The sequence below is a fragment of the Indicator indicator genome, chromosome 16 (genome assembly GCF_027791375.1).
Source record: "Indicator indicator isolate 239-I01 chromosome 16, UM_Iind_1.1, whole genome shotgun sequence".
Lineage (NCBI taxonomy): Eukaryota > Metazoa > Chordata > Aves > Piciformes > Indicatoridae > Indicator > Indicator indicator.
Genome location: NC_072025.1, coordinates 9171896 through 9197237, shown reverse-complemented (window position 1 = coordinate 9197237; position 25342 = coordinate 9171896). Strand labels below are relative to the sequence as shown.

At 38.5% G+C, this 25342-nt stretch overlaps 2 protein-coding genes across 2 annotated transcripts; both read right to left on the bottom strand.

Moving 5' to 3' along the window:
- Positions 1-428: 428 nt before the first annotated feature.
- On the bottom strand, positions 429-7755 carry DNAAF4 (dynein axonemal assembly factor 4). Its single transcript, XM_054388166.1, has 9 exons — positions 7633-7755; positions 6948-7095; positions 6466-6599; positions 5498-5738; positions 4583-4728; positions 3847-3956; positions 3010-3163; positions 1910-2015; positions 429-538 (listed from the first exon to the last, which is right to left on the bottom strand). Exons 1-9 carry the CDS (start codon positions 7753-7755, stop codon positions 429-431), a joined length of 1272 nt encoding a protein of 423 aa, XP_054244141.1.
- Positions 7756-17371: 9616 nt separating this feature from the next.
- Positions 17372-23647, bottom strand: PYGO1 (pygopus family PHD finger 1). The gene is made up of 3 exons (XM_054388227.1): positions 23599-23647; positions 20243-20328; positions 17372-18493 (listed from the first exon to the last, which is right to left on the bottom strand). The coding sequence occupies exons 1-3, from the start codon at positions 23645-23647 to the stop codon at positions 17372-17374; spliced, it is 1257 nt and encodes a 418-aa protein (XP_054244202.1).
- Between the last annotated feature and the right edge of the window lie 1695 nt (positions 23648-25342).

The following is a 25342-nucleotide window of genomic DNA, read 5'->3' as shown; positions in this document are numbered from 1 at the left end:
GTTTCAGAGATGCCAAACACTATGAACAATAAGGACAGAGGAAAACAAACCACCTATATAACATAACTTTCAGCTTTGGTGGAGAACAGAAAGATAGGAAGTTAACAAGTGTTGACTACATAGAGTTACTGAAACTGTTCAGTACAGTTTCAGACAACTGAACACCCGTTGTCTAGATTCAGTAAATATTTCCAGACAAATATTGTTTTCATTTAGTAACTTTAAATCACCAATATTTCACAGAAAGAAAAATATGAAAGCTTTGTATCAAAACTATATCTAATATCATATATGCAATCTTTCACCAATTTTTAGGTGTTCTGAGTGAAACAAACATGTCTAGTTAACAATATATCGAACAGAGCTAAAACTCCTTCTGATGACCTCAAGAGGCATCCCTCTCAAAAAGTTTCTCTTTCTTTTTTCTATTAAGAATCTTGTGTTGTTCCTTGAATTAGGCATCGAATCTTCTCAGCATCTTTTCCTATTGCTTCATTTTTAGGATCAATCTTGAGAGCTGCTTCATAATCCTGGAGACCTAATACAGATATATTAATAAGAATGTCAAGCAACTAACTGGAAATAACTGTTCCCTAGTCATACGCATAACTTTATGATCTTGAGTTTTGCTATTGAAAAAGATGGAATCAAAATGACATTAGGTTTAACTTTTGTCAGTAAATACATTTGTATTTTGTTTCCATTATTTTACGAAACATTAGCGGAGATACTCCACTATATAAACATTTTCATTTACACACACTTGTGTCTGCCTGAGAAGAGTGTTCAAAAGTGTTCCACAGATGAGAGAAAAACTGAGTGACAGAATGAAACTGCATGAAAACACAAAAAAAATCCCAAACCCAAAAAAACAAACAAAAACCCACTAACAAACAAAACAAAAAACCAAACAAACAAAACCACAAAAAAAAAAGCCATGAGCCATGAATACTAGAGCTTGGCAGGGGAAAAGCAAACCATGAATACAGAAAGTAAAATAACATCTTGCTTAACTTTTTTTAATAAGGTTTCCATGTGGAAATGAGATGTAAGAAAATGATGAAGGGATTCATAAGCAGGAAAATGAAACCAATGTGAAAAGCTTAGTGTATTTCAGCATCAACGTTTTGATTATTCTTAGCTTTCTCGTATGGACTTTTACTTGTACATTTGCCTTAAAAAACTAAACTGATTCTTAAAGAACTCAGTAGGGGCACTGCTAATTCAGATACTTTCACACAAATCACACAAACCTGATGAAACATTTTGTTCATCAATATGGGTTTCATATGTTATTTTACAAAGATAAGCTACTGGGACCTTCACAAGCAAATATTTTACAAAAATTTCAGGTTATTTTAAGTTAATTTGTTCTATAGTTGGAAATACTGTAAAAAAATCTCAAAATAAAACATGGCATCATGAACAGTAAAACCAGTATGCAATCTAGTTTCATATCAGTTTGCATCCTACACTGGAATGCTTCCTCCTGCAAATACCTCGTCTCTGACCTCTCATTCGTTCCTCACTAATACCTTCCATGGCCACCAGGCTGCTATGCCCAGTAACTGGCCATTATGAACAGAAAGAATGACCCAGGAGACAAAACATGAAAGACAAAACTCCCTAAAGCCTTTTCCTCAGTGGAAAAACTGATTTGCACTCCTTAAATCAATTTTCTTAAAACTTGTAAAGATTTTTCGAGTGGAATTGCAATTAGTCAATAAATAAATAAATAAATACAATTTAAAATTAAGTAAAAGATCACAGTCGAAGAGCAACAGATTGTAGAAGCCTCCTTTAATGTTCTTTTAAAATAAAGGTGTGAGCAGTCTCATTTTGCTACAGAGAATTACTTGCATGATGTTATAAATCCATGTGCACATTTTCAAAAACATCAAGGTCTCACCTTCAGTATATAATTCCAGCTGACAAAATGCTGTTCCCCGTCTCACATACGCTTTTACTCGAGCACTCTTGTTATCAGAAACAGGCGGTGTCAGCAGTTCTAGTGCCTTTACAAGTGAAAATATCCAAAATATTTAGAGGTAGGTTTTCCATAATTGTTTTTTTTTAACTCATTTACACACTTCTCTCACCTAATTACTATTATTATACAGTAATATAATAATTACTTCAAATGGAAGTAGAGAATAGCTATTCAAATTTAACTCTACAGCTTGCAAATCTAGTAATTAAAATTTTTATCTGTTACCCCACTGTTCGCTAAATATAGATCCATTGCCATAGCTAAAAACTGGCAAATACTGTATTAAGTGTTTATTACAGTCAAATAACATATCCTATTTTCATATATGATATTACATCCCATGTTACAAAAAAAACCAAAAAGTAGCCCTAGAAAAAGCATATGTTGTAGCAGTAGTTACTGGGGAAAAAAAAAAGTTTCGAGCCTCAAGTACTTATTAGTTCAAAAAACAGTAATTCTGGGAAAACTTTCTCCAAATTATTCAGGTTCCGTTTGAGATCATTCCTCTCTCACTGCAGAAATAATGGAAGCTAAATCGTCAAAATGATACATCCCTCCTTTAAAAATGATGGTTTGTTGGGAGATTTGTAATGTACCAGTGTCATTACCACCACATTTATTTTTTAATTCCCACCAAATTAATGCAAAAGGTATCTGTAGGTATTTCCTTTTTTCTAAGTTGCCTTTCTTCTTTTTTCTTTTTTTTTTTTAAGTGTACATATTGCTGCAATATTTTATCTATAAAGAAATGTATACTCAGTCAACTTATGACCATTCACCCCAAATATGTGGAAGAATGGTTTGGGGTATATTTTGTTATTTTGTTTAAAATTTCTGAAAGCTCTTTAATCAATCACTATCTAATTTTAATATTTCACCATGGCTTCAATAAATCAATTTTTAATTTTAAAAGTTTGAATTGCACTTTGAAGTATTTTACAGATCTGCTTGACAGAAGCGTCAAGTAATAAATCACAGTTATGTATAAAATGACAATCTGAGAACCTATATACTTATACCTTAGAGGAATCTTCAATAGCTTTATGTAAATTTCTCAGTTTAAGATGGCAAGCAGCACGATTCAGATACAGTAGGGGAAGCTTATTGTTCAGCCGTATTGCGAGGTTATATGCGTTTACAGCTGCAAGGTAGTTTCCTGTTGCAAACATTTTGCTAAGTATAAAACAAAAAGTGAAATATGTTCTTTAAACAAGGCGATAAATCACAAAATAAACAGCTACGTATTGCTAACAATTCCTTTTTCAAAAATTGAAGTTTTAGCAACCTTTCCTTGAAAATGGCCATTTATAGCCTTTTCTGAGAATAGCATAGCTAAAGTTCAGTCCAACTTGATGTTGGGAATATAGCACAAGACACAACAAAAATAGTCACTGCTTAAAAGCAATGAAGAGCAGCAAGAGGTGGACACATCTGTGTACGCACAGGACTAATTTTGGAAGCTATGTATCAAAACTTTCTGTCTAACACAGCTATATAAACATACCAATGTTTTTATCAAATTCCTAAAGTTTGTTTTAGACTGATGTTGCACCTCTCAATTAAAAAATACAAATTAAAGGAAATCCAAATAGGTGTAATATTGCACTGACTTAATTGTCCTCACAGAAGAATAAGTGTTATGGGTTCACAATGATTTTGTCCATCATGTGTTTCAGCAATGGCATCTCATGACTTTATCAGATTCAAACCCCATAAGCTGTCAATAAATTCTCTACTATGTACACATTCACCATCTGTGCCTCTGACAAATAGAAAACATCAAAACTAAGCAAAGGACACACACTATATAGCTCATGCTTAATTTTAAGTACATGTTCAAATGGAACCTAACTTACTTTCCTTTGTCTTTTAACCAGTCTGGATTCTTCTCCTCTTCTTTTAAGTCTTCCAGCTCAGACAAATCAGCATTTACTGTTCTTCGAGCTTCTGCTTGTTTATGTAGCCACTGTAAACATACGCATGCAAGTATGATTTCTGAAGGAAAATCTGAATCCAATCACAGATTGGACTGAGACTTTGCTTTCATCTCTTCACTTACTCCTATCAAAAGAATGTTTTTTGCCACATATGTTGGATAGAGAGAAATATCAGGTATGTTTCCCAAGATATATTCTTACTATATGAGAACTAAGGGTCTTGCATCACTAATATTTTTTTTTGCTTGTTTGCTTTGGAACCTCCTAAATGACTCCATGCTCATTCAATACAGCTCAGAAGAATTAACTGTGAGCTTCTTTTTAAGAAGACAGAAGTTAAAGAATCTGAAATATAACAGAAAAGACATTTCAAATTTTGTATTTCAAGGGATTAAGTAAATATTGCTGCCTTTTTTTCTTTACCCTTCCCAAAATAAAAGGAACGTGCTGTTTATTATTTTCCATAATCACATGCTTGGTGAAAATAATTTTTATATAGAACTTTTTTTTTTTTTAAATCTTAATTTAAATCAGACTGTCTTCTTTGGAAGATAAGAATATTGCACAGGTAATATTCTTACTGAATACACAGTAAATAATTCACCACCTTGGAAGACAACAAAAGCATTATACTAAACCAGAGAGCAATCCTTACTTCCTCCTCTTCTGCAATGCGAGATTCTCGCAGAGGTGTAGGAAAAACTCGTGATGTAAAGTTGGTTTTAATTGTAGCAGCAGATCGAGGAGCTGGTAATTGTTCATCCTTTAAATTTTCTGAAAACATACTATAGGAACCATGACCTATGAAAAAATTGGGAGTACTGAAAATTAAAAACGAAGCAAAAGAGATTTTTCTATTTTTCTACCAAAGTACAACTAATTAAGAAATAGTACACCTTAGAAGTAAACTTCTAACATCCTGAGAAAGGTTTAGACTTGTTATTCTGAAGGAAGCATTCGAAAAATGTTTGTTCTTGATGTATCATGCTATCTATTTACTGGCTATGTTATCTGTCACAAATTAACAACTTTGCTAAGACCACTATCTCCGTCAACATCCTTTATCATTCTCTGACAGGGCAACTGTGAGAGATGAAAATAACCTTACTGAAACAAAAAACAAACAAGTAAACAAAAACCAAAAGAACAATAAAAACTACAATAAAAATTTAAATATTTTCTGTTGGTTTAGTTCCCTGAATTGGCTCTCTGTAGGGCCAAGACATGGGACAGAGAGAATGAAAGGAGATTGCATCCTCCTGTCAAACCCAGCAGTTAGGAACACGGTAACAGGAACTCCACCCTCATAAAGTCCGCATTACACTGTCAAGAAAGGCTTTCTGTTTTAGTTTTATAAAGCTTAGAACAAAACCTGCCTTTGTATATTCAAACTTAAACAAGAGCTAAAAACTCACATAAACTGTCTGAAAATAAAGACACTCAAATGACTGTAAACTAAAAGAATTAGCTCTGTATGGTTAAGACATATAAATGATGAATCAGAAATATCTAGGAATAAAGTTTAAGCCACACTTTAAAATAATTATAACATGTACTTCAATAATACAACCTTTAGTAGGTTTGAGTCTGGTGTTAGAAGTTCCCTCATTAGGAATCCTGGATGTGTTCGTTTTGCCATTTTTCTTCTCATTAAACTGTTGTACTTCTTGATGTAGTTTCCCTTCTTTTTGGACTCTATTCTGCTTCTCAGCTTCTTTTTGCTGTTTTTTCCACAACTCCAACTCCTTAGTGACCTTCTGCCTCTCCTTTTCTTTCAGATCTTCAATTCTTTTTCTTTCTGCTTCTTCTAGCTGTTTGAAAGACAAATCTATGAGATACGTAACATCTGAAAATAGTAAAACAACTAAGCAAAAGTTACCCTTATTTTCACAATTTCATATCCCATGAGTAGTGTCTCTGAGATTAATACATAGGTAGAACAGGTATAATATTGCTACTAAGACATGTAATTGCAGTTCATTTTGGTCCAAATTGCATATCCAATCTTAAAATTTCATTATAGACTTAAAAAAAAATCCTTCTTATCACAAAGTGACCGGAGTTTTCATTTACATAAAAATTCTGAGGAAAATAACATTTCTTAAAGTACACAAAAGCCACAAAGATAGACACACGCAAAAGGCAATGAACAGCAAGCGTGATACAAAAGAAAGCAATGAATAAACAAGTTTAGTGGTCTTTTTTAATCAGTGTTTTTGACAGTGCTAAATGACTAAACACTTGCTCTGATGCAAAGGCCACAAAAGATTAGTTTTGCCACATTAATGTAATCTTCTTAAATGACAAAATTCTGATCTTCTCACCAAATATTTTCATTAGTGTTACTAATGGAAAATGGCAACTTCTAAGTATTTTTTCCATATTAGTGAATAGGTATGCTTTCAGTACAAAGAAATACCAAAGTTCTCCACCACTGTAATAAAAATGTTATAGTTCTCATACTTTTTCAGTTACATTTAACCAAGAAGCTGTAATTGCTTACACATATACATATTGTAGAGTTCCTTCTACGCTTACCTTCATTGTGGCCTCCAAAGCATATTTTTTGTGTTCCTGTTTTGTAACTTTTTTTGCTTCTGTCTCCTCTTTTGCCTTTTTCTGGGCTTTTAGAACAGCATTCTGTCTTAGATATTGCAGTTTCTCCTTGCTTGCTTAAAAAAAAACCAACCACAAACAAACAATAAATAACCACCAAAAATTAATTTAGCAACTTAGGCTTGAAGTTCTAGTGTTATAAGTACCATGTTTGTAAAACTGGATTCTTTAAGAGTTGCTTACACACAAAAGAAATGCAAGTATTACATGAAACATTGGTCTTTCGCACACTAGAGCCAGTAGATTTTGTCCATTTTCATGTACTTTCCATTTTTTACGATCAATAAAGTCCAACTTAGCAGATATCTAGCAGCAGAAGTTTCACATTGTTTACAATAGCAATAAAAGTTCTGGCACAGTTTTGGTTTCTTACCTGCAATCTACTTTAACAGCAGAGAACTTACCATTTGCTAGAGTTAGGGAATCCCACATGGCCACTTCTTTTTTATACAAAGTGAAGAAAATGATTCCATTTCCAATCTTTGCAGTGCTATTTGTGTCATCAACAGAAGCATATAAAAAAGCTTCAAATAAGAAAGGAGGGACGCTTACCTATAAAAACATAATTTCTGATTTTACAATTTTTAATTAAATCTCACATATTCAAAATAGTCAGTACATGAATACAGTACAAGAAACATACGCTATTGACAAAACAAATTTGCCGAGTATGCAGTATAGAGATTATACATTTTATTAGACTACATAAATGAGATTGAAAAAAATTGGTTCTTCAGCATGCACAAGAAACCACAGACTTCAAATTTAGAATTATTCATAATATAAGCAAATGTGTATAATTCAAGCCACTTATGAAAGAAAAAGCAGCTGGCACCTCTTGAGTAGCAAGAGTATTAGTATGGAGAACAATAGGAAAGCCATAATCTCTAGTGTTACAGGTATCTAAGAGCTGGTAGCATACAGAGGGAGACTATAGATTAAGTACTAGAACTCGACAGCCTTGCCATGGTGTATCAAGCGTGTGCATTTTCACAGAGCTATAAAGTACCGCCAAGGCACAGGCCCATGGGCACAACACAACTCAAGGCGGCACTGCCACCGCACCACAGAAAGTTCGTGCCGCCCCACCTTCAGGTACTGATCAGTGCAGAAGATGTTGGCGGGGCTGACCCGAAGGCCGCGCAACGGCAGCGAGAGATAGACGACGGAGCCAGTCTGCCGCCAGCTGTACTCCCGCAGCCACACCGGCATAGCTGCGCCGGTTGCTACGGGCGCTCCACTGCCGTTGCCAGGAGCAGCAGCTTCCGGTGTCAGCACTTCCGGCCCCGGAAGGCGCTGCAGATCCCACCCCCGGCCTTGGTCAATGGCGTCTGTGCAGGGCGGGGCCGACCCCGAGGAGTAAGGCAGGACGCTGCTCCTCGCCTATTGCCCGGCAATGGTGCTGCCTGAGTGGGGTTGCTGGACCGGCCCATTCCCCTTCCCCGCCGAGTAACGCGGCGGCAGCGGCGCGATCCACAACGCGCAAGGGGAGGCGGAATAGGGACAGTGCGGCAGTGCCTCGAGTGCCCCGGCAACAGGAACCGGCCCTGCCTCATCCGGTCCATCTGCTGACAACAGGCAGCCGCAGTCCTACGGAGCCTGCCGCCGGCCCCAGGCGCAACGGAGTCGAACGCGCGCCCAGGGCTCCGCAGCCCGCCGTGCCACCCGTGGCGGGCGAGAAGGGTGGAGTGCGAAACCCCAGCTAACGGCGGGGCGGTGCAGGACCCGGGAAGGCTATAACAGCTGTTCCTGGAGCTCACAGTTAACAGCGCAGGAAGTTAAGCACAGACTCACATAATTGTTTTGGTTGGAAGAGACATGTAAGATCATCGAAACAACCGTTAACCCAGTACTGCCAGGTCACCACTAAACCATGCCCCTCAGCACCACGTGTACACAGCTTTTCAATACCTCCAGGGATGGGGAACTACATCAAGTCCCCAGACAGCCTGTTCCAGGGCTTGACAACCCTTTCGGTGGAGAAAATTTTCATAATACCCAACTTAAACCTACTCGGGCATAATTTGAGGCTATCTCCTTTTGTCCTGTCAGTCGCTTGGGAGAACAGAAGACTGACCCTCACCTCACTACAACCTCCTTTTGGGTAGTTGTAGAGAGAAAACATACAGTGCCTTTTGACTTCCTAAAACTTCAGGAGATTAGTTGAGAGAACTCCTACTGCAGATGCTGCCCCACTGACTTGCTAAGATACAGTGAACATGTAAGGCACTGCTCTGGTTTTCATCACTCACACCTAAGAAGAGTAGGAAGGAGTGCAGCTCTTATTACCCAAATACATTTCCATAAAGAAACCACTGTTATTTTGAGAGTTTCTGGTAAAAATTATTAGGAGCTGAGGACTGATTTAGAAATGTACTGAAACTTCCAGTTGTCCTCTGAAAATTACTAGGTCATACTGGTAGCCCCATGCTATTGCCTCACAATACTGCCTATTTTGTGGGTTTAGCCAAAAACTCAGGTGCTTTGCAGATTGTTATTCAACTTTCCTCAAACAAACAGTTACACTATCTGCCAAAATAAAGTCTACCATATAAAAAGCAACTGCTTCTGGGGATTATGGGATGAAAAGCAAGCTCAGCATCTTTTTATAAACATTCAGGTATATTTAAGTTCTTCAAAAATGTACAAAAATAGGACTATTTGGAAAAAAAAAAACAGAACAAAGAAAGTCTAGTTTTCCCCCTTTTATTTCTTTTAAAATATGACCAAGAAAATCTGAGTTTAGCATTTACACATATTAGCTAAGATTTCTGCTGTGTATCACTAAAGATTTAATTACATGCTACTATCTACATTCCAAAGCGACGTTCAAATGGTAGTGGCACCTTTTAAATACACACACACGCACATATATATATATGTGTGTATATATATATATATCAAATTAGGTAGCACAGAGGGTTAAATTTTTTTTAGAGCAAGAAATCCATTGCAACTGATACGATTTCTGGGTTATTGTCCACACTCACCCACATTAGTATCATCTGAATGAATGATTGCATGGACTAGAATCTGACAATTGAATTAAATTCCTCATTAATTCAAATGTGTAAGAGGAAAGAGATTCATGTAAGAGTCAAAATGCTTCACGTGTTTTGGGCACATGTGACTTTTTTTTTTTCTTTTATTTTTTTTCAACCTTTCATGATGTATGTTTTCAGACTTACGGTAGGATCTGCACCGTGGCATAAGGAGCTTTGCTGTCAGCTGCAGCAGAAGATGAGCTTCTGTGGTTTATAGTTCTGAACCTAGACTTAAAACCGTGACGTCTTCATAAATCAACTGCTAACAGTCTAGGAAGCTGTAAGAGAAAATAAGTAAGTAAATAAAACCTGAGGAAAAATTCTCCCTGTGAGAACAAAAAAAATCTTCCTGTTTCTTTTAAATCTGCTTTGTGTTACCTTTATTTAGTACCTGACTATATGGTAAGACAAACTTCAGGCAAGTACAGACAAGGAAGAAATAAGGAAGTCCTAAACATCCCTTCTGTGCTGTTGAGGTTTTTTTATAGACCTTTCTCTACTCTAAGAGATGTTCTTTTATTCCTAGAAAGACTCTTAGCTTACATTTCTTTTACGTTGCTTTATTTTCCTTGCTGACCTCTGGAAGCTTTCTTAGTTCTATTATACTGAAAGCTGAGAGGCCAGAACTGCACGCAAGAGTCAAAATCCTACTTGTCTGCTTCCTAGGTGAAGTAATGGATATTTGAGGCAATAGTGTTTTGTTTTAAAGCAGGATGTTCCAGTAGCAGCATTGACAACGATTATAATGCAATAGTAACTCAAAATCTCCTACCACTCCAGATTGCAGCTGTAGTCATCCAGAATGCATCCTTCAGTTTTGGAGTGTTCATTCACAGATAACAGAAGTCTTAGATCTGTTGAGTACTGGTCTTCTGTCTTGGTCATCCAGGTGTCACTTTTAGTTTAAGCACAGAGAATATACTGAAATGAAGCAGCTTTTTATTTATTCCTGCCAGAAAGAACATTACATATACACACTTTACAAGACAGGACATAGTTATGGTTACCTGTGTTTGGTGTTCTCAAGTTACACAAAAACAGCTCCGATATGTTAACAGAAAAGCTTATTTATGTAGAAGTTTGATCTCCATTGCAGAGCTATCTATTTCACTTGCAGACAACACAGCAAAGGTCACTAACACACTTCTACATCAATGTAGCAGATTTAGCTGCTAAAGGACACAAAAAGGACTGAGCAAGTACTTAAAAGTCTTGTATTGATGTCTGCAGAAACACCACCTATTGTCATATACATCCCCTTATTGCTAGCTCACCTGGATAAAAAATTACTTGCCAATCAAAAGTTCAAGAAACTTTGTAGTGAAAGGAGATTTAAAAAAAAAAATTCCCTGGAAAACTTTATTCTTAAATTCTTATCTCCCATGCTATGAAGGATGGAGATTTATATTCCAGACAATTTTAATAATACTACTAATAGTCTGGACCATTCAGCTTCCAATACATACATCTCTTCCAGGGGCCATTTCACTTGTAATGGCTTCAGAGGCTTTACTGTATGGGGAAAACAAAAATAAATCCTTTATATAGTATAATTTTCTTTTCTTTAATAAATAACCTTTTTTTCCCTCCCATCCTTCTTAAATGTTCACACCTCTAAAATTTACAAGAAGAGTAGGAACATTTTATGAAATGTTATTTATTCTAACAAACTGTTTTGCGTGCACAGTTTGAGACCACTTGTATCAGTTGCTTTTAAAGATTACTGTTAAGGTACTGATTTGATATGTGTTAGTTCTGACATTTCAACAAACACAAATACCTTAGTAATAATTTTATAAATTAGAATAAATCAATCTTTGCATAATCTTTTCCAAAGTACAGACAGCTCTAAAATATCTATTCAGCCAAATGGTGCCCGAGCCTTCCCTTCTATCCTGTAAGAAAGAAATGGGTCCTATGGTGCAAGACTTCTTCTCATCTTCCTTGAAGTCACTTCAGATTACTGCCTTTACAGAACAATGGACCTCTCTGAGAGGCAGAAGCTACTTTTCTGATCAACACAACTTCACGCTGCTTCTCATATGATTATGCCTAATCAAAAATGCATTATCGCAAGCAAAACATTCAAAGAGTTAATTTAGGCATCTTCATAAAATCAACGAGCAACTTCCACACAAAAATTACCTTTATTTTAAGAGACTGAAACCAGATAACAGAAAGCAATAGTTACGTACAGGGCTGGACAAAATATACCATATACATTTTCCAATAACGCTTGAATCAAATTCTGATTTATGTTCTTCTATAAGGTAAAACATCACATCATTGTTAACAAAAAAAATGTCAACAATCTTAATCAGCTTATATTTTGCACTGTTTGGATGGCAGCAAATTGGTAACTTGCCTTTTTTGATTCATCTTTATCACTGAAAGAAGAATGTGGACAAAAAAATATAAAAAGACCCTAAAGAACAGTTAGCATCTGCTGTAAAGGCCATGTATGAAAGCTTGGAGGACAGACTGTCTTTTAAGTAAAAAAATCCTCAACATGTCCATAGTATTTCACATTTCAGAAAAAAAGTATCAAGAAATTAAAAAAAAAAATAAAAAAAAAAGAAACCTATTAAAAGCCTGCCCTTCTTAAATGATACAGAAGTTCAAATTTAGACCATCCTTTTAGAACACGAGTACCTGGGAATAGACACAACATCTCTTGTGAGCCCAGTCCTGAGTTGTCTCTGGTACAGCAACTCCTGAATTACAGTGCACAAATCTCAAAGTAGAAAGGTGGAGTTGGATCAAAAATTATTTTGAGATACTTTGAACGTGAAAAGGAAAACTAAACATGTACGGCAAACAATACAAAAATAAGTATTCCCTATGACAGTGCAATAAACCATTTTGGAATCAGGAAATTAAGGGTGACATTGAAAACTTTCAGCTATAGGCAGCTTCTCTAAGGGGCTGAACACCATCCAGAATTAATTACCTCAGAACTGATGACACACAACACTAGGGCACCAAAGGGACCCTTTATTTCCATATAAAGCATAAGCCAACAAGAAGTCAGGGGAAGACAATACAAAGACGCGAATGTGCATAACTCAAGATGTAGGAGTTATATTGCCTTAAAAGTTCTACTAAGTACACTTAATTTTCCAATTTTAAGGAAGAGTCTATTCTAATATAGAAAGCTTCAGACAAAACTTAGCAATTGCAGAACAACTTCAAAATACATCAGTTCTACATCCTTCTGAATAGATCTAATCACATCCAATAGATTAGAAAAATTACATGTTTTAGAAACCAAGTGCTGGAATAGAATTTTCACACCCATGAGCTTATTACCAAATGTTCACCCATTTGTCAGTGGATAGTATTAAGAAATTCATACTAACAGTTATGGAAAAAATATGACAATGCACCTAAGTGCTGCACATTCTGAAAGGTAGTCAGTTTTAGTTACCATGAAATGCTACCATCTATCATACCTCATTCTATGCAAGATACCATGCCAGCTACCAATCCATAAACAATGTTTCACATACGTCATAGAGTAGCTTAAAACACATCATGATATGAAATAATTTGTATTACATAGTAATTTAATCCCTGGCCACAGGGTTAATGTTGGACAAAGTCTGGAAACTTTTTTCCAATTTGAATTACATACATTAACTTTGCCACACACCACAGCACTAATGCATGTATTACTTCAGACATGCTCTAATTTAAAATTGAAACAAAAGTTGTTGCAAAAATACATGTCACCAATGTGGAACACATTCAAGATTGTATAAAAAGTACTGAACTGATATCCCAAAACAGGTATATTTAAGCAGTACATAAGGAAAGATTAGTTTTAATATGAAACAGTCATTTAAGTCACATACAACATGATAAGAAGCATTACTTCCTTTTTAAAATATGTTACACCAATACTTTTACTGCTGGGCAATGTTTACTTATAAAATGAAAGGGACCTATTTAAAACAAATGTGTTATTGTATTAAGTTGGAATCAAGACAAATGTTAAAAAGGTGCTATATTGGAATACCACTGATTTTGTAAAAATCACAAACCTTAAAAAGCATTTCAATTGCAAATATCACAGGCCCTGAACTGCAAACACTTTGAAGCATTGAGTGTGTGCATGCAGTTCCACTGATTTTGTTAATTCTCACATGCTTGAGGTTAAGCCTGAAAAATGTGACAAAACTGGTTCTTAGATTAAAAACTTGAGAGGTCAAAGTAGATTCTTCTTTGAGCAGTCACTAAATTTTTTTGTTTGTTTTAAATAGAACAAACTTTATTACTATTCTCTAATCTCTTTCATCTGAAGATCTCAAATAATAACTAAGTCTCTAAACACTCTCAGGAAGTGTTAGCTTGACCTTCTGAAAGAAGAGATAGAGGCCTGAACAGTTAATCAGCTTGTCTCAAGTTATAGAAGGGATCAGTCAAAGACCAAATTGCGTATTTATTTAAAACTAGTCTCTGGAAGAAAAAGAAAACAAACCAAAAAACACTCCCACCCCCAAAACCCCCAACCAACCAACCCACATAAATAGAAACCAACAAACAAACAAAAAACCCCAACCAACTGAAAACACACAAAAAAACCCCACTAAGTATTAAGGACCGTTCAATCCAGTTTATGCCTATTTATTTCAGCCTAAGAGAAAGAAAAGGAAAATGGAGAAAGAAAAAAAAAACAAGAGCAAAAAAAAAAACCCACCAAACAAAAAGGAACATTTTGAGCAATATAGCCTGCATTTCTGATCACAAGGAGCTATTTTAAAAGGACACATATTTCCTACAGAAATGTTAAGGTTTGTAAGATTTACAATATCTTTGCAGTATTTTTGGTGTGCAGCACCAGTACAGTCTAAATCACAAGTAATGAAAGAAGCACATGATAGTTCAATACCAACTGTTTCATGTAGAGTACTACAAAAAAACCTCACCTATTGTAATCAGCCCTCCCTCCCACCCACCCTTCTATAACTAATTTCTAATTCTAACCAGCTGACATTTTCCTAGAACCCCACTAACAAAACATGATTGTTTTTCCTGTGCATACTTGAACTACTACTAGTCAATACATGCAGAGAAAAACAAAGTATACCTCTATCTCTAGACAAACAGTCCACTTATGCCAAGAGCATATTGGCAGGGCAAGTGTATTGGCTGGATGACTTCTGGAGATCATGATCAGTCATATCTCCATGATCAGTGTGATAACAAGTTTTGTTTTGTTGTTTTTTCTTTATTATTATTTTATATAATTGGCATTTGCTAATGCCTTCAATATGTAGGTTAATAAATGCAGAAAATTTACTGGGTTACAAACACAACATAGCACCAGTTTAGAAAAACTGAAATTGTTAGAATAAATTTTACAAATGCACAATTGAAGGCCTCATGAAATGATACTACTTTATAAAATGATACAGTGGATTTTAAGTTTGTAAATTCTAATATCTTGCTAGTTAATACAGATTTTGCCTAACTTCATGTAGGGTTGAAGAAGAGATTAAGAAATACATAGCTATTTTAAATACAATGTTGGCTCCGAAATGTTAAAACAGTAATTGGACTTCTGAGAACAAATGCCCCAAACATCTTCTCACAACAGACAAGGGGTATAGGTATTGTGAACAGCAAACTTGGATAACAGTATCATCACTGGAACTTTCGCTGAGCAAAATTTTTTATGTCATTTGCATTGCTGTAGTTCTGAACCAGCTCCACTACCAGTGCAAATTGTTGCAAAGATTAAATTGATTCCCAGAGGAACAAATGTATCTAAATGAGTTTTGGTTTAATTCCTACTTATAGATACCAAAAGCAAATTCTAACAGTCAGTCAGTCATTAGGAAAACTACTGAAGAATATCTGCCTTTTTTTTTTTTTTTTAAATGTCTCCATACAGGAAATCCTCAAGATATGAATTGTGTCATTTGCACTTCAGATGCTATTTCCTTTTATCTGATGAGAGGCAAGACAAAAAAGAAGGGCAATACTGCACCTTTTCAGTAAAAAAAGTATATAAAACTCTTCACTTTTAAAATACAAGGATAGTTATATAGATCTACACAGCATTTTCAAGGAAAATGCCACAGTAAAGCCCACTTAAAGTCAAACACAATGGTGAACTTGCTTTTCACTCATTAGCGTAGCTTAGCATAGAAACTCTCTCTTTTATATAGATTACTCTGATCTATATAGGCTCCTACGTCACTCATCATCACAGACATGAACAATTTATCACATTAAGGAACATGACTAGTACCTGTTATACTCGATGTGTAACAATTGCTAATTTTTCAAACCCTAAAAGTTTCCAGCACAGTGGCAAGTATTACGAGCCAAGTTTGTTACTACAGTGACATCTCTTATGATGTTAAAGCAGTATTTCTCTCTACAGAAACATTAATTTTCAGTTGCATATGCAACTTATCACACTGCTAAGGCTGAACTCTTCAAGGCTAGATGCTTCCCCACAGTAAAACAAAAACAGGGGAGGTTATTTTTGAGATCTAGAGTAAGATCAAATTACCCATATTAAAAAAAAATTCAAAGCATCACAAATGAAGCTCTAGTACCATTCACACTTGTCAGAAGGATATCGTCTAGCAAAGAAATTAAACCTGTGATTACTTGCTCCAGATGTGAGCTAAAGTCAGCTGACGTGAAAGCTGTATTTCTGTATTTTTCTCCACCCTAGACTTCCTCAGTGCAAAACTGGATAAGGAACTGGTGGGAATTCAGTTTTAACATTTTATCTTGCAATTCAGAGCCTGTGCTGAGGACACTCCTTTGCCTTGAGCAATGACAAGTGGACTCTATAGCTCAGAGTAACTGAGCAGGCTCTAGTTGAAAGCCCTAGAAGCTGGGCAGGACTTTCCCCGCACTAGTTCATTCACAATTTTCAGAGAGCACTGAGGCAGGAAACTAGAAGCATCAATGACCAGGATGAGAGAAGTGCATGACTGCACAACCATGGCAGTCTGGGAGACTGCATCCTAATGTATGTGCATAAAATAAATGAATTAAGGTTATCTATGCAGTCCTAGTTTTGGTATTCTCTAGATTTAAAGCATGGACTTCATAAACTTGATGTGTTGTTCTTCCGATCAAATTTTGTGACTATTTCCAAATACTGCAAGTCTTCAGCAAGTATTTGCTGAGAAGTCAAAAGAGATAATTGCTTTTCAAGGAAATAAAAATATCTAAGAGTTAGTGGGTTCATTGTGCTATTAAACATGAAGCCATTGATTTCTGAATAGTGTCAATGCTTTACTTCAAACCCAGAAAAAAGCAGATACAAAATTCTCTTTTATTTACTCTATGTTAAAAACTATTAGTACTGCACATTCCTCCATGTCATCTCCACTACACTCAAGGAAATGATAAGCAGTAATACGAGTAGCAGACATTCAATTCAAAAAATGTAATGAGTATTTGCAAATAAGAGTACCATTAAAAACGAGTACTAAATGCTAGTGTTAGCTACCATTAACACTAGCAAATTAGGGGCTATTCATAGAGGCACATTTTTGCCTTCCATAAAATTGTCAATGCACATCCTACTTCCTATCAGTCATCAATTATGTTTTACAGTGTTATCAGAAAGTATCCCATCCTGTAAAACACTGGCACACATAAAACTGAGAAGTACAAAAGCTGAGATGGAAGCTGATGAATGAAAACAGCAATCAGATGAAAACCACAGCTGATTGTCTGCAGAAAGTGAAGTACCCAATTTGTAACCAAATCTTCATATGAAATATTTCAACTACTACCCCCAGTTCATGTTGTTAGCCATCCGTATTCAAAGCAGGTGGTCCTGCAGCCTCTCTTGTACGCATTAACTGGACATCTTTATCAGCCATGCAAGTATCACAACCCCATACTGCTGACGCTTCTGCTGTAAGAAGGCCATAAGCTGACTCAGTCATGCCTGTACAGATCCGATGAAACCATTTTTGACAAGAGGCTTCACACAGGATGGCATCCTGGTCATCATTAACTTCATGTGTACAAATTCCACATGGATAGACGGGTTCAGAGGACGAGTGACCATGGCGACTGGGATGAAGGGGTGTTTTGCTGCTCTTTTCAGAGTTGCATCCTTCAGCAGTACCTCGAGGCTGGCGGGACTTATTCTGAGTCCCATTGGAATGGCCAGCATTAGTGTTATCAGCACTATTAGAATGGCTATTATCCTGATTTACCACATTGTTTCGTGTAACATTTTTTAGGTCACTGTTACCTTGGCTCACAATGTCCTCTGTTCTGTGATGATGCTGATGAGCAGCAGTGTTCTGGCTGGATGCTTTGCTTGCACCTTGACTAAAGTCTTGCTTTTGTGCTGATGATTTTGTCTGGTTGTATGTGTTTGGTGGAAGAATAAAAGAATGGTTTGACTCTAGCTGTGAACTTGGGAAATTTGGATTGTTTCCAGGACCAAAGTTAGATGGCACATCAGGGTGAGGTATCTGACCAGAATGGGCAAAGTTCTCACCAAGATTTGGTCTGAAATGCTGACCAGGTATATTGACATTTTGATTTATCTGACCACTACTATAAGGCGGTTGATTCCCAAAACCTGGGTTATCATGTGGACCAAAGCTGAAAGAGTGGGGTCGACTAAAACCCATTCCCACTGGGTTTTGAGGAAGGGGATGTGGTTGGTTTCTGAGGGAGTAAGAGCCACCATACGGCGCGGACACTCTGGGCAGCATGTGAGGTGGCATTCTGAAAGTGTTATAGCCTCCAAAGCCAGGATACCCAGGATTACTAAAATATGGATTTCCTGAAGGAAGTGGTTTATAAGACACAGTATTATAGTTGTCATCAAATGGATTTGCAGCTACAAGGTGGTCAGAGCTTGGATTCGGCGGTGGAGCATATTCAGATGGAGGAGGAAATGATGATCCCTAAAAATATTTTAAATACATTTAAATTAGTTTTAGTATTTCCCTGCAAGACAGTCCAACCATAAAGGTCCTTCCTGGATTAGCAGAACTACTGATAAAGGAACTGTTCAGCTGTTGTGTAAAGCTCACCCACTGTACCTGGCCAGGCTGTCTGAAATTTCAGTAAAGCGGCAAGAGGAGTTTGGGCTCCAGACAACATGGTGATTTATACTAATCTCAGTGTTCTACAAAATGTGCCGTTGCACAACAATGCTTCTGAAAAATACTATTTCATATGTGACTTCTATTAATCTTTTACACAAGAAAAGCAACAATACACAAAACCATGTGTCACTTAAACACATCCAAAAATTATTTCCAAATGAGCTGATCTGAAGCATTTCCTTAGTTTCCTTTTGGATCCTTCTTACTAATATACATCTCTTAAGATATCTCACTTCTATGAGGATACACAAACCTATGTTACTGTAACCTGAAAAAAGTATATAGAATATAGGAATCTTCATACAGAAGTACTCTGTGTACCCAACAGAAGTGTCGCTTATGAGTATTCAGATTCAGTGATTGTGGACAGTCTGCAAACCATGGTCAGTAGGTATAAAATATAATTTCTGGTTACAGAGCATAATCAAGTGTCTAATGGAGCCCAGAGGCTGTCTAAATGTCATCAGAGTGGCTATACAATTGAATTTTATTCTAGACTAGCCTGTGGGGAATATTTAGCTGGTTCACCCTCACACTAACTGTGCCCACAGAATGCATTTCCTCCTAAATACTAATAAACTAAGACTGAACTTTTTTTCCCCTCAAAAAAAATTCTGCTATGCTGCAAATTTTGAGCCTGGTAAGAAAAGAGAGGAAGCTCATCTGCATGCCCTCTGCAGTTATTACCATTCCAGAACAGAAGGAAAGCTCCACCAAGACAAAGATCTGAAATACTTTAATTAACGTGATGTTTCTCAGAGCAGGTTTCACCATGACTACTTTAAAACAAAATAAAACTTAAGAAAACACATCCACATCTCAGTGGAATCTGGATAGGCTTAACGGAAAGTGATTATTTGACCTACATAAATAAAACTGCTCTCACTGGGCGATACCAAATTAACAGATAATCTCACTCCAAGCTGAATAAGCACACAAAGGAAAATTCTGCTTTACAGATATCTAATTGGTTTAGATGTTTTGTATTTAGGCTTCCTTTTCTGGAAACAGAAACTGTATAGAAATGCCAAAATGCAGAAATTCACTGGAAAAGAGCCGAGCCTGCCTCACAGCTTTTGCTTGAAAATCACTTGGGAAATGTGCCAAGAGTTTGGTCAACACATAAACAAACTGTACTGATCCATCAGACCACAAACCTAAACATATACAAATAAAAGTAAGCAGAAAAATAGTCTCATGGCAACTACTCATGCTGTACAGTGCTGTACAGTGTACAACAGCTATGAAGTCATTAAAAGAAAGTCTGTCTCAGAATCAAACCCATATGGTAAAATACAAGTTGTTGCAGTCTCACTGTGCTCTTTTCTTTATAGGTCTTTGGCAACCTATGGAGATTAATACAGCTTCAGTGAGAAAACTAGTATTGTAATGAATTCAACTGCACAGTATAACTGAAATATTTTCTATGTAACTGCTGCTTGTGAGAATAGACTGACATTCAGAGCAATGTGAAATAGTCATAGCATCAAACAACATCTGAGTGCACTATTTATTAAGAAATCAAAAGAACCAAAAGGAATTTACCTGTGTATTTGCTTTGCGCTTTTTCTTATCAGGGCTTCCAAGTTGTACTCCTGGTCCTCCTAACCCATCCAATCCACTATCACCACCTACGAAATTTCAATCAGTGCAATACTGCATTAGTTTTTTTACAAGCTGTATTCTAAGTTTCCTGCCATCATAGCAACAGATACTTGTTAAAAATACTGAACTTGCAAACACTGGTTACTTACATGGAGAGCCTGTAACAAGCAAACATCCAGAGGTAAAAGCCTACCTCAAAAAACCCAAAAAAATTTACTGGTAATTAAAATTTATATTCAGAATGCAAGTCAAACTTTATTAAGATGCAAGCATACAGCTGAATACATGGGTTTGTCTTTATTGCCAAAAGCAATCTGAAGATAACTGTAAATTATCAATAGTATTATGCAAAGAAGCGTACTGTATGACATTACACTGCTCTGCATTAGACAAGTATTCCCAGAAGACAGCTAAACCAGCTTTAGGACTATTCAGTAAAGTAATACAAAATCTCTTTTTACAGGGAAGAAGCAAACTACTGTATACTGATGAACTATCCAATAGTTATTTCAAACACTCCTGATCAAGGAAGGACTGACAATTTCACAACTAGCATTTACTTCCTACCCTCCTCCTTTTTTGAGGTTTCAGGAAAGTTTCCAGTCCTACCTAAAGTAAAAAGCCAGTTCAGTTCTTTCTCTGATTTAATAAGTTCCTTTTGGCTTTGGCTGTCACTGTTGAATTTTTGTTTTCATTTTACATAAGGACAATATATGGACAGTCCAAATCAACACCCATCAAATTTTAAGTCTGAATTTCAAAGGCTAGGGTATGAAGTCATGGTAGTCACACATAGTTAGCTTCATTATGAAGCACCGCCACTGCATTAACTGGAAATACTAAATAATCACTGCGTGAAGTTTTACATAAAGAATGACACATCTCTTAGATTCCAACAGTATGAGTTATCTTCTTGATAAAGTATTTGCTCAAAACTGTCCCTGCATTTTCCATTAGCTTCTTCTCCAGCACTCCTACTCATTTGTTAGAAATCCAGTGGAAGATTGTACTGTGAACGCCATTCCTCACAACTGGCACAAAACACACCCCTGTTTATGGTCCTGTACTCTTAATACATAAACATAGTTAAACAATAGCAAAATATTACAAATGTCCAGATTCCTTCTAATAAATACAACAACTAGCAGCATAGAGATTAACAAACCTGTGATCAAGTAGAATACTGACGATCTCATGATCAAGTGTTGGTTTCCAGTAGCATAAGTCAAAACTTTGTACAAAGTTGTAGATAAATTTCCCCTCTGGGATATCATTCTTCAAAATCATAAACATATGAATATTAGAATTCCAGTAACATGCTCCACTGATTTCTACATGAATTACTTACACAGGTGCAGCTGCTCACATGCCTAGGTTTACAGAACAGTGTCCTACGCCTGAGAAGGTTCAAAGCTTTTATATTTTCAGTTCTCCCCATGGGAGACTAATGATTTAATTTAGTCTTAGGAATTTATACTTTCCCTATGGATTTTATAAGGATTTAATTTACACATGAAATGAAACAAAGCATATCTAAAAACAAAAAAAAAAAACAAAAAAAAAAAAAAAGAAGAAGAAAAAAGTGAATAAAGGTCGTTTTCATGCAGCCAATATAAACTTTCCAGAAAGTCACTCCTGGTACCTACCACACAGACTTTAATCAAAAGGTGCATTGAGCATTTTGGAATGTTGCACTAAGACTGCAAAGAATCATTTCATTGTCTGAGATTAATTTTCCAGGATCTGCAGTTCTTTTGACTGGGACATCATATATGTGATGGATCTAGATATAAACACATATGTGATCACTATTACATTTTATCCCTTATTTAATAAGGCATCTCAGCCACTGACATTTAGGAAAAGGAGAAGGGGTAAGTCCTGTATTTTCACTTCATATGTACACAGGATAGACATTTTCAGTGTCAGAACTGCAAGTTGTAGTTTTGTTTACATATTATGACTTTGTGTGTAATTTATGCCATATTTGTCATACTCCAGATAGACCATGGAGTATTTTCATACTCACTGACAAATCTCTGTCTACATTTTCACAGGATGGATGCCAGAGTCTTTTTTAAACAGTGCTTTATCTCAGTAAGAACATTTTTCCAAGAAACACAAATAGACAAATCTTTCATTACAGACAGAAAACTAAAAAGAGTCTAATTTCAACCAGACACTCTGCCGGTTTTGCTATTAAGCAGCATTCACATGGAACTCAATGAGTAACTTAGGCACACGAAACTATGTGATTAAATATTTGCAGAATCAGGGCTTGAGAGTGAAGAAATCTAACAAATCCCAGTCTCCTTTGTAACACTGCTGCCTCTTTTCATTCTCTCAATTCTCAAGGCTGCAATCCGGTTGTTGCTGGAACAGTTTTAGAAAAGCAAACTGTACATCAATTACAATACGCATAGCGTAATCCACACCTTACCTCACTTACCCTATCATTAAAAAGCTTTAGACATCAAGAAGTCCAGAAGTAAAACACGAGATGAAGAAAAGAGAAGCAATGAATTGCAGATCTTACCATTTTCCCATGACTTTGACCAAACTCGGTCTTTCATTATTTTATTCAGAAATGCATTTCTGTTTTAAGGACTATAAGGTCATAACTACCGCTACGCAGACAATGTGCTACTGCCATTAAAGTCAGTTGTACCGCCGAAGTTGGAAGAGACACCTATTTCTATCCTTCTCCTTACACATTTCAAACCTCACTAGAACCACACATAATATTATAATATTTCGATAAATTGTTCATTTCCCGAAAACAGAAAAAACAAAACCCCAACTATAGCCGAGCACAAGAGAACACTCAAGTGTAATTTATGGGCTCTGCATCAACAGTAAGTCGGACATGTGGCACCGCCGCCGTATTCCCTTGCACCAGCAGGATGCACGCTGCATACTAATGGACAGCACATCCAGAAAAACACGAGAGACATGACCATGCACACGCTTCCACTCACGGGTCACGTCCGCGCGCAGAGCGAGCCCCCACTTTTGCATATCAAGGCCCAGAGGCTGCGAGAGCCCGCGGGGCCCGGCCGGGCCCCACCGTGCAAACTTAGCGCGGCTCCCTTGCCGCCCGGCCCCGCCGCCGTTGTCGCCAGCCCCCGGCAGGAACTGCGGCGGGGGCGCTGGCGACCCGACCCGGGCTCGGAGCCCGGAGGGCAGCGGCGGTCGGGACCGGCCGGTGAGCGCTTCCCGCGACACAGCCTGCTTTCCTCATGGGAGTTAGGCCCCGGCAGCGGCCAGCCCCTAGCCCGGCCCAGCTCTCCTCGTACCTCGAGATCTCTTCAGCGCGATAGGGTCCTTCTCCTGTTCCGCTGACATTACAGACAGCAACGCATGGCTCCCAGTGCGGCAGGAATCGGATCTCTTTGATGATGATGATGATGCTGCTGCTGCTGCCGCCGCCGGCCCGCACCCCGCCCCCTCCGCCCCCGCCTCCGCCACCGCCCCCTCCCGCTGCTGCCGTAGACGCCGCCGCCGCCCCAGCAGCGGAGCCGTCAGACTTTGCAAAGTTTGGGCGCGGGAGGGCTCTACGGCGACCCGCGGTAGAGGCCGGTCGAGACGGGCCGCGGCGAGCGGAGGCCAGCTACCCGGGAGCTGCGCAGGGCTCCGCGGGGCGCCGAGCCTCGCTGGGCAGAGCCCCCGCGGGCTGCGGGAACCCGCCTCGCTCGGCGCCCGCCGCCGGGGCTGCCAGGCCCCGCGGCCCCGCACAGCGCCCCCGTCGGCCACCAGCGCCGCTTACCGCACCGTGCCCCGGCCGCTGTTGCCAATCGGCTCCTGGGTCCCCAGTGGCAACAGCAGCGGCAGTAGCTCCGGTGGCAGGGCGCTTCGCGGCACTCCCCGCTCTTTCGCCATGAGCGCGGCGGGGCGCGGCCCTTCCCTCGGGAGCTGCCGGCCCTCAGCCGCTCCCCCTTTCCCCAGCACCGCGCCTCCGCTCAGAACAAAGAGTCCGCGCTGGAGCGGGTTGCGCTGGGCCGCCGGCAGGCGCCGGGCGAGGAACTGGTCGCGCGCGGCTACTGAGGGAGAGTGGGGCCGGCGCTCAGCGCGCGAACGCGAAGACCGTTAGTGCACGTGAGGGCAGGAGCCGGAGAGCGAGACATCGCAACCCTGCGTGAGGGGCACAGGCAGGAGCCAGCGCTGGGGCCGGCCCGCGCCTTTGGTCCCTGGCCGTAGGCACTCCCCCCACGCAAGAACCATAGAACTGTTGAGGTTGGAATAGACCTTTGAAATAAGCCCAGCAGCTTGCCTAGAGCTCGCATTCCCACTACTACTGTTAAGCAACTACCCCTAAACCACGTGTCTTTCAAATACCTCTGGACTGGTAACTCCACTACTTCTCTGGGCAGCTTTTTCCAATGCTTGATAACCCTTTCTGTGAAGAAATTTTTCCTAGTATCCAGCCTGAACTTCCCTGGAAGACATTAAGCCCATTTCCTCTTGTTCTGGCACTTCTTGCATGTGAAAAGAGACCAACCCCAACCTTATTCCAAATTCCTTTGAGGTAGCTGTAGAGGGCAATGAGGTCTCCCCTCAGCCTCCTCCTGGCTGAACAATCCCTGTTCTCTCAGCTGTTCCTCACAAAGCTTGTGTCCAAGGCCCTTCAGTAGCTTAGCTGCTCTTCTTTGAACATGGTCCAGGACCTCAACATCCTTCTTGCAGCAAGGGGCCCAAAACAGAACACAGTATTTGACGTGTGGCTTCACCAGTGCTGAGCAGAGGGGGACAATCACATCCCTAGAACTGCAGGCTACACTGTTCCTGATAATTGTATCAGGATGCCATTGGCCTTTTTTGCCACCTGAGCACTCTACTGGCTTGTGTTCAACCAGCCATCGATCAGCATCCTCGGGTACTTTTCAACCAAGCAGTTCTCAAGCTACTCTTCCCCAAGCCTGTAATGTTACATGGGACTGTTGTGGCCTAAGCGCAGCACTCAAACATTTGACCTTGTTGAATCTCATACCATTGGCCTCAGCCCATCTATGCAGCCTGTCCTGATCTCTCTGCAGAGCCTTC

Bases quoted from the DNA above. Each gene is read 5' to 3' on its own strand.
- DNAAF4 (XM_054388166.1), bottom strand. From the start codon at position 7,755: ATGCCGGTGTGGCTGCGGGAGTACAGCTGGCGGCAGACTGGCTCCGTC. The intron at 7,096-7,632 runs GTGGGGCGGCAC...ATGTTTTTATAG, and splicing joins GCACTGATCAGTACCTGAAG to GTAAGCGTCCCTCCTTTCTT. The intron at 3,957-4,582 runs GTAAGGATTGCT...GTATGTTTACAG, and splicing joins GCATTGCAGAAGAGGAGGAA to TGGCTACATAAACAAGCAGA.
- PYGO1 (XM_054388227.1), bottom strand. From the start codon at position 23,647: ATGTCAGCGGAACAGGAGAAGGACCCTATCGCGCTGAAGAGATCTCGA. The intron at 20,329-23,598 runs GTACGAGGAGAG...GAAATTTCGTAG, and splicing joins CGCGCTGAAGAGATCTCGAG to GTGGTGATAGTGGATTGGAT. The intron at 18,494-20,242 runs GTAAATTCCTTT...AAATATTTTTAG, and splicing joins AGCGCAAAGCAAATACACAG to GGATCATCATTTCCTCCTCC.